This window comes from Delphinus delphis, chromosome 7, assembly GCF_949987515.2.
Source record: "Delphinus delphis chromosome 7, mDelDel1.2, whole genome shotgun sequence".
NCBI lineage: Eukaryota > Metazoa > Chordata > Mammalia > Artiodactyla > Delphinidae > Delphinus > Delphinus delphis.
This window is the reverse complement of record NC_082689.1, coordinates 29,448,659-29,462,439: the sequence shown is the minus strand read 5'-3', so window position 1 is coordinate 29,462,439 and position 13,781 is coordinate 29,448,659. Positions and strand designations below refer to the sequence as shown.

The 13,781-nt window shown below is 39.5% G+C and overlaps 1 protein-coding gene across 1 annotated transcript in view; it reads right to left on the bottom strand.

Moving 5' to 3' along the window:
- Positions 1–13,781, bottom strand: part of DYTN (dystrotelin) — a 51,149-nt gene that overhangs the window by 12,818 nt on the left and 24,550 nt on the right. The window contains exon 9 of the mRNA XM_060015581.1: positions 12,884–13,032. Within this exon, the coding sequence (XP_059871564.1) occupies positions 12,884–13,032 (149 nt within the window). The remainder of the gene's footprint in view (positions 1–12,883; positions 13,033–13,781) is intronic.

Genomic DNA, 13,781 nt, shown 5'->3' with positions numbered 1-13,781 from the left:
AAGCACATCTCATCATATATATATATATATATATATATATATATATATATACACACATACATACACATATATATTAGATGCTCGGTAAATTTATTGATGACTTATTTTTATTTTAATACATATTTATTAGTATATATTTACTCATTAATTTATTGAGCATCTACTAGATACCAAGCATTGTGCCTGCAAACAAAGGTCTTCCCTCAGGGGGACCTTCTTATTGAGGAGCCAGGAATTTTGTCTTCTAAAGGAATGACAACATGATACAGGAACTCAAGGGATGATTAGTCCTGGAACTTCCCTGGTGGTCCAGTGGTTAAGGCTCTGCGCTCCCAATGCAGGGGGCCTGGGTTCCATCCCTGGTCAGGGAACTAGATCCTGCATGTCGTAACTTAAAGATCCTGCATACCACAACTAAAGATCCCGCTTGCTGCAACTAAGACCCGGCACAGCCAAATAAATAAATAATTTTTTTAAAGGAATAATTAGTCCTTTGAGACACAATAAGATGGTAGACAGTTTCCAGCCAGCCTCGTAAATCTTTGAGAAAGTTAGATATTGTTGAAGAAATGTACTGATTTATTTTAGAAGCCGTAAGACACACACAAGACACACACAATACTTCACTGAAAATGCTTAACCAAATTTCAAGGAATAAAATCACTCAATCAAAACCCCAAACTTAATGTAATTATCTGGGTGGTTTTAGTTATACTTAACTACTCAAATAGAGTCAAAGCCCCCTTTTACCTTCATACTGGAATCATAGCATTTCTCTGTTTAAGGAATGTCTTCCAATTAAAGAGAAAAAAAGAGCACTGTAAAAACTTTGTAGAATTTCTTCCTCTAAAAGCGAAGCAAAATGCTATTGATGTGTATCTGCTGTTAGTATTTGTCCACACGTGGTTCCTACCTTCTGTCCCTGTGGAGAGCATTAATGGATTCGTGAGTCCTCCACAGTTCATTCCTAATGCTGACTATGGTCTAGAGAAGAGAGAAATAGAGAAAATAAGTTTTGGGGTTGAATTTAACCCATATTCCTAAAAATTCATAATAACATGATAATGATATTTCAAAAAAATTTCTTTTTCAAAAAGTGACTGGTGGGCTTCCCTGGTGGCACAGTGGTTGAGAGTCCGCCTGCCGATGCAGGGGACACGGGTTCGTGCCCCGGTCCAGGAAGATCCCACATGCCGCGGAGCGGCTGGGCCCGTGAGCCATGGCCACTGAGTCTGCGCATCCGGAGCCTGTGCTCCACAATGGGAGAAGCCACAACAGTGAGAGGCCCGCGTACCATAAAAAAAAAAAAAAAAAAAATCACAGTAGTCTTTTGCCCGAGTTAGGCTGCTGCTCACAACGTCTCCTTCTCTAAAGGCATCTGCAAAAAGCAGTTGGGTTATTTTATTTCTCTTGGTTCAAGAAATCTTTCACTTCTACCTTCCACCTTCTACTGAGAGTTTCTTATCTTTCCGTTGCTTGTGTACTGGAACTCATCACTACTCTTTGCATTCACCAAGTCTCTTTGAGTTAATAATGATCAGCTCAGTTCTCATTTAGGATTTTCTCACCAAACCTTATCTCTCAAATCACAGTCTGGTTCCTGAATTGCACCCCAAGAGCAAGTCCTGACCTGACCCAGCCTGGCCCAGGCTCCTGGGGCACCATGTACCAGCCCGTGGCACCCACTCATCTGAATGGGAGGTTGGATTTCATTACTCTACATTTATAAGCAGCTGTGGCTTTACTCTGTGGCCGTTTCTCCTCCCTACAAATGATCTGAAGAGGGACTGGCCACCTTGAGAACATTCTTCCACAGGGACAGCCTACAAGAGGAAGAGAGTAGAGAAGGGAGAAAAAGTGAGCTACAGACTTGAAGTCACATTCTCTGGTTGTTACATGCTCTTTGTGGCCCTTCTGAGTGACCAGTGCCTGCCTGCCTCTTCATTCAAATATTCAAACAGTTTCTACATGCCTAGCATAGATCACTTTGAATCAGTGAGCTTTACATCATTAATATCAATGTTATCATATGGTACCTATCGTTATGCAACTGAGAAGCATTTCAGGTTAGCACATATGGACCTACCATGGTATACCCAGAGACTAGATACCATGGTTTATTTAGTCATTTGCAATGGAAGGACACTAAGCTATTTTCAACTTTTCAGAATTATAAGCAATGTTGCAATGAACAAAGTGGTACATGCCTCCTTGTGCATACATGTGCAAGGTTCCCAGGTTTTAAGTTTAATAGATACTAACAATTTGCCCTCTTTGGGCACACACACGTACGAATATCTGAATATCTGGATGCATAGTATAAGGTCTGCAAAGATATACCCCAAAGAGATTACCTCTGGAAAACTCGGGACCAGATGTGGGCTGGGAATTATGGCTGAAAAGGACTTTACCCTTATCTGTAATATTTTAACTTTCTTTAAGGCAAACAGATTCAGGTCTTATTTGTATAATTAAAAATGTTTTTCTTTTTAATCAAAGAAAGAAATGTATTACATACAAAAGATAGGCTGTAGCAACTTTAAAAATGAGAAAGAGGTGACAGGGAGTAAAAAGAAAGTGAAATAAAGGAGGGAAAGCAAAACCTCTTTTAAATTTCTTGCCTCAGAACAAAGCAATGTTAAAGTGAAACAAACTGTCGCATTGTGAAAATGGCTTTTTTTCTTCTTTTATTCGAAGCAGGAAATGGAGCAGCTCTTCATTTGTCCCCGCACATGTAACTCCTGCTCTCTGCCCGGCACTCCAGCCAGAGGCGTTCTTGGATGTGCAGTGAGGGGTGTCTTAGTGGTGCAGCTGCATGAGCTGCTGATGAAAACGCACACAGACCTGAAAAACCTCACCCAGAGGCAGCGCATGGGCTGCTCGTTCCTGGGTGGGCACAAGACTTACTCTCCTCTTCACACTTCTACCAGGAACAACTGCAGTATGAGAACTCTAATTTCTCTTTGATGATTGAAAAACATCACAGATGATCATATTTTGAAGACCTCCCTTAGGATCTGACTGTACTGATTACAATGATGAAGGGACACCTACAAGTGGAGCTGCACATGGGAGGGCAAGTCAACAACTGATTGAAAACATGATAAAGGAGTTGCAGACTGTATGCTTAAAAAAACAACAAAAAGAAGCATTTCTAATTCCTTTGATGAAAAAAATTTCACTGGGATTTTTAAAAAAAGTTTCTTCCCTCTTATGTTTCTTTCACTTTCCTCTCTCATCTCTTCCCTTTGAAAATTCCTGAACGTTTTCTTTATGTACGGATGAACTAATTTTCTCTTTTTCCCTACTTTTTAATTACATCGAATCTTAGATAGTGAAGAGTCAAGTTAAGGTATTGTGGGCAGAAGAAAGCCTTGTCTGTAAGTAAGCTATATTTAAAAGTTTCGGGCAGAGACTTAGTATCTACGGACACTGGAGTAATTTAAAAATATCAAAGTTGAATACAGCTTCCCTTTAGGATGTAGACTTGGGAAGAGTCCCCTCAAAGCTAAACTTTATCCGTTAATTGTGCCTTAATTGTTCTTTTCCCCTTCGGACTCACCTGATGATGTGCGCTACTGCCGTTGGTTTGTTGAGCCAGAGATACTCTTTGAGGTATTTGTTTGAAGGCCTCTGTGGCTGCTGTTTCTACTGGTCTAGTTGGACTTACATACCTCGGTGTTTCAGATCTATTGTACTGAATGGAGAGCCTGTTACAAAAATAGAATTTTATGAGAGGTTGTAATAATTTTTAATGATCAGGTATGACATTGAGGAGAGTCTTTTTAGAAAAAATGTCAAATCAGCTAGTCAATTTAATATCCAAAAATAGCAATAAAGTAGTTCAACTTTTTCCTCTGTGCTCTTTTCCAACTACTTAGTTGATATAGAGCTAAATAGCCAATAATAGGAACAAAAATTCCATTTCCCTCCTTCTTGATAATCTAAAAATGAGAATGCAGAGAAGTTCAGGGATGACTACAGAAAATCCCCCAGGTCATCTTGTCCAGGTCAGATACTAGGGGTTCTAAGTGCAGATGTGTGTTTATTATGTCATATCTAAAAGAGCATAGAATAGAGTAGACTAGTTTAAGGTCAGGCATATTCCATTTTATACAATTCCATTTAATTTCGTTCCCTTATTCAAAAACTATTTGAAGCATCTTACCATCTTGAGTTATTGCAGATAAAAAGACTTCTTTTAAAAAAAGCAGAGAACTCGCTGCTCACAGAGACTTTACATGTAATGAACAGACAAATACACAATCATTTCTGACATAGTGCGATTATTTCTACAGAATGCAATGAGAGTATAGGGAAAGAAGCGATTACTCTGGTACACTTTAATTATGTGTTTAAGGAGTGGGCACTTTGGGGTAGAAAAAAGCGTAACCCATGACTTCTTTGTCACACAGCTTCTGAGTAACACACTCTATTCCTACCCCGTCTCAAATCATTTTAACACCTTGGGGTTGTTCAACACCATTTTCTGCATTCATACAGATGCTTACAAACAGCAAAGTACATATTGAATTTGTTTTTGAAACGAAAATGGCATCATTCCATACACATAATTCTGCCACTTGCCTTTTTCTCTTAATGTATGATGATGAATGCCCTCTAGTATAATAGATAGGTACTAAAATTTGTCCTTAAGTAGATTCACTATGTTCTCTTGTATGTTGTATCGTATATAATCGACCATTTGTCTACCAGTGTATCTTCAGTTTGTTTGTTTAGTGCCCCCCCCAATGCTACAACATTTATCTTATTTTCTATGTAGTAATGCTCTTATTCGTATAGGACAGAGTTCCAAAAATGGATCAAGGGCCAAATCTTGTGTACATTTTTATGTTTAGTAGGTACCATTCTTCTAAAGCCAATCTCTCCACATGTGCATAGATTCCATCCCACCTTGGCTGCCGAATGACATTGCTCCAACAATTCCCCTCTCTTGCACCAGATCATCAAGTTTTCCCGCTACAAACTCATCCCCTTCAGTATACTAACATGCCGTTATTTTCCCCGTCATAACCAAACATTTCTCTTAACTTCAGATGCTCTACTACCTACACTAGCTCTTTGTTCCCTCTATAGTAAAAAAAATCCTGGAAAGAATTTTCTTGTTTGGCATCTTGAATTCCTCAACTCCCATTCTCTCTTAAACTGCCTCTGGTCTGATTTTTTTCTACAACCACTGTCCTACAATACTCCTTTTGAGGTCATCAATGAGTTCCTCAGTGTTAAATCCAAAGGTCAATTCTTACTTGACCCAGCAGCAGCATTTGACACTGCAGACCATGCCCTCCTCCCTGAAACACTCTCTTTACCTGTCTTCCAGGATTCCTCATTCTTGGTTTTCCTCTTGCCTCATCCATCACTCTTTCTCAGCCTCCCTTGCTGGTTTTTCACCTTCTCTCCAACTGTGTCATGTGGAGTGTCCCATGGTTCAGTTCTCAGTTTTCCTCTCTTCTCCATCTACACTGTCTATTTGGTGATCTCATACAATCCCATGGCTTTTAAAACCATGTATGTCGGGCTTCCCTGGTGGCGCAGTGGTTGAGAGTCTGCCTGCCGATGCAGGGGACACGGGTTCGTGCCCCGGTCCGGGAGGATCCTACATGCCGCGGAGCGGCTGGGCCCGTGAGTCATGGCCGCTGAGCCTGCGCATCCGGAGTCTGTGCTCCGCAACGGGAGAGACCACAACAGTGAGAGGCCCGCGTACCGCAAAAAAAAAAAACAAAAACAAAAGAAAACATGTATGTCAAAAATTCACAAATTTGATCTCCAATAGACTTTCTCCCAAATTCCGGACACGAATGGAAAACTGCCTACTCAACATCTCCATGTGGATGTCTGAGAGACACGTCAATCTTAACATGTTCCAAACTGAACTCCTGATCTTCCCCTATGATACTGTACCACCGATAGCCTCCCCCATTTCAGATGACAGCAACTTTATCCTTCTACTTAATATAGCACCACCATGACCATACATCTAGTATATGCACAAGAATTGACCTCTAGATCTGAGGAAGAGAATATAAATTTTATGAATTGATTCAAGTATATAAGGAACCCTAATATGTGACAAAGTTGGTATCTCATTGAAGTGGGAAAAGATAGATTGGCTATCCATCTGAAAGAAAGCAAGCTAGACCTTTGCTAAAATAAATTTCAAATGGGCTGAACATTTAAATTAAAATTCAAAATAGAAACATTAGGAAAAAATTTAGGAAAATATTTATATAGCCTTGCTTCTACGCTGCCCCCTTTAGGCTATTGTCAATATTTCCTCCTTCGTTCCATTCAGCCACACTAGCCTCCTTGCTGTTCTTTGGAGCTGCCGGGCACACTCCTGTGTGTGTCTCAGTTGGCAGTCTCAGTTAGCGTTATGCTTTTGCAGGTGCCTGTAAGATTCACTCCCTCACCTCCTTCGAGGCTTTGTTCCAATGTCACCTCTCACTGAGGACCACTAAGACCACTCAGTTTAAATTTGCTACCAACACTCCCTCTAAGTCTTGCTCTCTCTTACCTGGCTCTTCTTTCTTTCTTTTACTTTAGTACTTTTAGCTTCTAATATATTATTATAATTCATGTATATGCCTATTGTTAATTGTCTAGTTTCCCCAGTAGAATGAAAGCTCCGTGAGATCTTCATCTCTTTTGTTCCCTGATATATCCCAAGTGCCTAGAAGAGTGTTCACTAAAGATTTATTGAATGAATTATTTTTCAGATTATTTTCTGAAAAGTCTATAGCCATTTGTACTTCAACCAAATGTCCAGCGCACCTAATTTCTTCCATGTTCACCAGCAGTGGACGTTATTCATTTACTCTTTGCCATTCTGTTAAAGAAAGTGACAATATCTCATTGTTCCTTTAATTGGCATTTTTCTAACCGCTAGTTAAGATGAGCATATCTTTGTGTGTTTCATGGCCATTTGGAATTCCTCTTCTGTGATTTTGCCTATTTATATACTTGGAGTCTTTTCCTCCTCGCCCTCGCTCTCCTCTTCCTCATTTTCTTCTTCCTTATTTCCGTTTCCTTCTCCTCTTCCTTCTTTTCCTCTTCCTCTTCTTCATCTTCTCCTTCTTCTTTTTCAGTTTTTCCTATCAATTTGTAGGGACCTTTCCATAGCACAGTTTATCCTCTTAGTGAAAATATTTTTCCAAGTCTGAGACTTAGTTTTGATTTTGTTTATAATATCATTTACCATGAGACAATGTCTACATTCGCATGTCATCATATATATGTGTGTTTCTATTACTTCATGATTCCTTATTTTGTTGTCTTGCTTCGAAAGGTCTCCTCCGACCCCAGGTTTCCTAAATTTTTCTAATATATTTATTTTAAACTATGTTTACATTTAAACTTCAATCAATTTGGAATTTATTTTCATTTATGGGGCAAAACAATGGATACCTGATGGATAGCCAGTTAGGCATCTTTTTCCACTGAACTGAAATACCACCTTTCTCATATGTTAGGCTCTCATTTATGCTTGGATCATTAATCAAATTTTGTATTCTTATCCTCAGATCAATATACCCATTTATGATTTATACTATATTATTTGGTCATGGTGGCTCTAGAGTAAGTTTTAACACCTGTTGAAGAACAACCCTTCTCACAATTTTTTTTAACATCTTTATTGGAGTATAATTGCTTTACAATGTTGTGTTAGTTTCTGCTGTATAACAAAATGAATCAACTAGATGTATACATATATCCCCATATCCCCTCCCTCCTACCCTCCCTATCCCACCCCTCTAGGTGGTCACAAAACACCAAGCTGATCTCCCTGTGTTATGCGGCTGCTTCCCACTAGCTATCTAATTTACATTTGGTAGTGTATATATGTCCATGCCACTCTCTCACTTCGTCCCAGCTTACCCTTCCCCCTCCCCGTGTTTTCAAGTCCATCCTCTACGTCTGCGTCTTTATTCCTGTCCTGCCCCTCTCACTATTTTTTATTTCCACAATTTTAAATATCCTTGTACCTTTATTCTTTCAACATGTCTTCAAATTTATTTTATCTTATTTAAAAAACATCATGATTCTATTTGGAAATGCATTTAATTTAAATGCAGTTCATTCTTATTATCCACGGTAGCTATGCTCTTTGCAGTCACGTGAACAATGAATTAGTGGAAACTGAACGATGGCTCCTGGGGGAAACACAGGGTTAAGATCTTGGAAGTCTCTGGTCAGAACATTTTCATCAACCTATCAATATATAACCTTGTTTTTCATGTGTTTCTTTTCTCTTTTTTTTATTAGTTATCTATTTTATACATATTAGTGTATATATGTCAATCCCAATCTCCCAATTCATCCCATCCCCCACCCCCATGTGTTTCTATTTAAAGATATATGTATACTGTTTAATGTTTACTGTTGATTCAGTAACATTGAACCCATGTAACTCGTGTCTGAACGAAGCTTATTTCATACACGTAGTTTTTGTTAAGACATATCATAGCCTTCTTGCACTAGGAACGCTAGCCAGCACTTCAGCACCATGTTTGGAGGCTATTTGCAATAGTGAAGTCACCAAGAAAAAGCACAAAAATGTGAAAAACATGGCACAAGATAGACTGTGTAAAGGACACGTGTTTATACTCTAAGGGCAGAAACCAGAAGGCAGGGTGTCACTCAGTTCTACCTCAGCTGTGCATCAGGCAACTCACATTTTTTTCCCACTCTGTGCATGGCTGCAAATGACCAAAGAAGCATCGCGAGTACTGATTTTAAGGTTAATTTTTGAATCGTGTATATTGTTATGTTAGTGTCTTCTCTTTTAGGAATTTGTTATGTTTCTCCCTTTTGCTCAGGTCTTGTTTTCTGTATATTCAATCAAATATTACAGCTTTCCTTATATGGGTTTTGTATCTTTTTTAAGTTTTTTCTAGTTTCTTTAAAAAATAATTTTACAGGTATTGTAAACGGGATTTTTATAAAATTTCTAGCTAGCTATTGTGAAGAGCTATTTGTGCATACATATTTTATTTTCCACCACTCAAAACCAATTAATTCTACAGTTTTAGCTAGAGTTACTTGTGGTTTCTTGGGGATTCACAATCATATTAGCTGTAAATGGAAGTAATTTTGTGTGTTCTTTTTCACAGTTTTTATATTCATTTTTTAGTATATTTATAAGAATGTCCCAAAATATATAATAATAGTGGTAATATTTGGTACCTGGATTTCAGTTATGTTTTTGTAAGTGAAAATATTATCACTGTAAGCTATTGCATGGAATCCACATTAAAAGGAAGGAGGCTTATTAGGATGAAGAATGTTTGCTGAATCAATGAATGAATTCAATATTACCATTTGGCAATAACCATGAATCTCTTAGAAGATGGTCAGTACCAATGTGCCAACTTAATAGATAGCAAGGATATGATTTTGCCTATTATCACAATGTAAAATAGTAATATTCCACATTAATTTCCCCTTGACCAATCACTAATCAGAATTTTTGAATTCATCAGTGTCTAGGCTAAAGTGCAAATTATTCCATTAGAATTTTACTTTGGTGAACAACTCAATTGTACTCTGGTGAACAGAATATAACACACCAACATTTAAAGAACGTCTAGCTTTGCGTAGGACTTGCAATTCCCTTTCCTCATCTTGTCTCCACAAATATTACTCTGGGAATAGGAAGGACAGGTTATCCCTATTCTCAGGTGAAGATATCCCTATTCTCAGGTGAAGAAACCAAGTCTTAGAAACAGTTCCCAAGGCCACACACAGAGTTGGCTGAGAACAAGACTTCTGTGTCTCTCTGTCCCAGGTTCAAACTTCACTAACATCTTCCAACACTGGGTAATTACTCCTTGAGACACTTTCATACCCCATTCTAAAAGACCCACTTTATCAATCAATCCATTAATCCCTCCATCATGCATCCATCCATTTTATTACTCGGTCTGTCAGTCATTCAACAAACACTTATTGAGCATTTATCATATTCAGACATTTTTACAGATTCTGGAAATACAACTGAAAACAATAAAAGTTTCTTCCCCTGATGGAGCTTACATTATCGAAAAAAAAATTTTAACTAAAAGTGAAAGTTGTATAACGTCAGATGCTGATGAAATGCTTTGAAGAAAAATAAAGCAAGGGAGGAGGATTGCGAGTGCCAGAGTGGGGACAGGGGCTAAAATGATAAATGGGTGGTCAGGAAAGGCCTTAAGGTTGAGATGACATCTGAGCAGAACTTTCACAAGTATTTAGGAGGTAGGCGTCAAGTCATACAGAGAAGTGGTTTAGGAATATGAATTCTTTTTTTTTTTTTTTTTTGCGGTACACGGGCCTCTCACTGTTGTGGCCTCTCCCGTTGCGGAGCACAGGCTCCGGATGCGCAGGCTCAGCGGCCATGGCTCACGGGCCCAGCCGCTCCGCGGCATGTGGGATCTTCCCGGACCGGGGCACGAACCCGCGTCCCCTGAATCGGCAGGCGAACTCTCAACCACTGTGCCACCAGAGAAGCCCTAGGAATATGAATTCTTTAAAGTAAAGGTTTACGTCTTAAGAGTGGGGGGATCTGGCTTAGTCTTATGGGGAGGAGGGAGGAATCAGGGCTGGAGCACAGAGGTCGGTGGGGAGATGACACTGGAGAGGTTCCCAGGGTAGCTCAAACATGCAGGAGTTTTCTAAGTCATCTTACAACTTTTAGGTTTTAGCTTAAAAACAATGGGAAGCTAATGGAGGGGTTTAAGGCACAGAAGTTTGGGCAAAATGAGTGCGTGAGGAATGCCATCATATTTTGAATTTGTAAAAGATCAGGCAGGCTTCTGTGGCCAAAAGAAATGCACATAAGAGCATGGATCTTTGTGTTCTAACTATGAGAATGGAGGAATTTCGACAAGATCTCAAGTATTCAATAAATCCAGCTGATTAATTGTCCTAATTTACTGTCACTCTGTCAGGGAAAGGTGAAATAAATGGCCTGAAGAAGACAGATGAATTGGCATCTGATATCTTTGTTTCTATTTTAAAATTTAAATTATTTGTACTCTATTAAAGCTATACATCAAGATGATATCCAAATTCTCTAACTTTAAGAATACATTGGGGCTTCCCTGCTGGCACAGTGGTTAAGAATCTGCCTGTCAGTGCAGGGGATACGGGTTTGAGCCCTGGTCCGGGAAGATCCCACATGCCGCGGAGCAACTAAGCCTGTGTGCCACAACTACTGAGCCTGCGCTCTAGAGCCCGCGAGCCACAACTACTGAGCCCACTTGCTACAACTCCTGAAGCCAGCGCGCCTAGAGCCTGTGCTCTGCAACAAGAGAAGCCACTGTGATGAGAAGCCCGCGCACTGAAGTGTAGCCCCCGCTCGCCGCAACTAGAGAAAAGCCCACGCGCAGCAACAAAGACCCGATGCAGCCAAAAATTTAAAAAAAAAAAAGAATACATTGATAACCACCTGCTAGGAAAATGTGGTACAGGTATAAGGCATAGCATCTAATGCAAAGTCAACATGCATTTTTTTTTCCCTTTAAAGAGCTGTAAAAATACATTAAATTATACCAAACTGTAAAAAGTGACAAAATGACCACAGAAATAGGGTCTGGGATCAAGAAGGAAATATGCTGGTAGATGTCTGAGAAAAGTTTAGAGAATTACAAAAGAAATTAATAAATGAATACCAATTTGATTAAAGTGATCTATTCTTATACTTCTGGTAGATAAAATAAGAGTGAATGAATTATTCTGGGTTTTCTTCTCCCAAAAGTCTGATGATCATAATCCCATGGAAACAGTACCTCTTTCCTTTATCTTCTGAAATTTTAAATTATAAAGAAGGAGTTACTTCAGTAGTTAAGGTCATGAAGACTTTTTTTTTTTTTTTTTTTTTTTTTTTTTTTTGCGGTACGCGGGCCTCTCACTGTTGTGGCCTCTCCTGTTGCGGAGCACAGGCTCCGGACGCGCAGGCTCAGCGACCATGGCTCACGGGCCCAGCCGCTCCACGGGATGTGGGATCTTCCCGGACCGGGGCACGAACCCGTGTCCCCTGCATCAGCAGGCGGACTCTCAACCACTGCGCCACCAGGGAAGCCCCATGAAGACTTTTAAAAAGTCATCTTTAGGCTGGTGCTCAGGTATGTGATGGGCGATCTCAGATACCAGTGGTGCTGTGACATCCTTTGAGATGACCCTCTGAAGCATAGTTTGGCATTCTGAATTTTGAGGATTAACAAAATTCACAACTTTTGATGCAATGGTTTTACCTGAGAGAATTTATCTTAATAAAATATAAGAAAATGCATGTGTAGGGATGCTGACTACAGAATTTTGGTGGGGGGCAAAATTTGAAAATAACCAAAATGTTAAGGGATTGCTTGTGAATTACGGCACTTCCTTATAAGGATAAGAGTGAGGTCATTGAAATGATATTTTGGAAGCTAATGACAGGGAAAATGCTCTCCGTTTAATGTAAATGGAGAAAAGGTTGAAAAGTTGTGTTTGTAGCATAATTCCTGATCTGGTAATGCTGAAATGTGAATAGCACTCATCTGTGAGTGATGGAATGTGTCTTTCTTTTCCTTTTTTAAAAAATAAGTATTAATTCTGAATTAGGCTTTCAAAAGTAACCCAACAAAAAAGAAAGATGTTGGAGAAAGTTATTCAAATACTCTAATACTAAAAATCTTCTGTGTCTGTCTGAGGTCTTTAGTTGGGATAACGCTAAATGATTGGATGGGCCACTTAAAGGTATTTTTGTCTCACGGTCTACTTTAAAATTAAAGGTCGCTTCTAGAGGGGAACAGCATCTTTACCCCTCCCCTGCTTGCTGGCTTCATAACCTAGTACCCAGGCTCTGGGTTGCTAACCTGCGCGATTGTCACTCGGAGACACTCACCTGGCCTGTGCCTGGTTAGCCACATCCCTTGGATTCACCTGGTCCAGCAGCCACTGCCTTCTCGCAGCTTCTTTCCTCCTACAGCGCCCTTGGAGCAGGTTGTTTCTGAGGGTCCTGAGGAAGAGTTTTGTATTGTCTTTTGTTGACACCTGCTGGAATGGCCAACAGAACAAGGGGCATCAGATCAGTCTTAAAGTGGTCTTCTTTCCTTACGTGGGTGGATTGGCCACCATGGAAGTTTCTGAAATTATTTCACTTACCGTGATGTCCACAGAAAAATCATCTTACTTCCTTACTACCTGAATTTCTTCACATCCTCTCTCTATACACATACATATAGTATATGTTTCCAAATTAAATACCCCCCAACTTCTACAAAAACTCCTGTTCCTTAGAGCAACCCAGGAATGGGGAAGGTTAAAGCTAGAAGAAGGTATGAAAGCTAGAAGAAGGTATGAAAGCTAGAAGAAGGCATGAAAGAGGACTAAGCCTGTGGTTACTAATTTGGAGGATTCCTCTGAGATTTTATTTCCAGAAAAATCCTCATACATCTAGTCTTGTATAAAATATCAATGGATTCTCAGACCACCTGAAGTCCCCCCCACAGGTAAGGCAAAAGGAAACAAAGCAACGAGACCTTTAATTAAAAATATTCAACCCTTGAAATCTAAAGTGTAATAACAAAATGACCACATGGTGTCAGTCTAATATCAATAAGCCCTATTTCTCCCCAGACTTCTAGAAACAAGAGGATCATAGGCCAATAATCTGAGGATCTGGGTTAATAAAATTTAGTAAAGCAATATCCATTGAAAATTATTTGACAAGATTGAGGCACATGACTTTTGTGGACCATTCATGGTAAAGAGAGAATGAGGGGAGAACTGTCCTCAGTAAA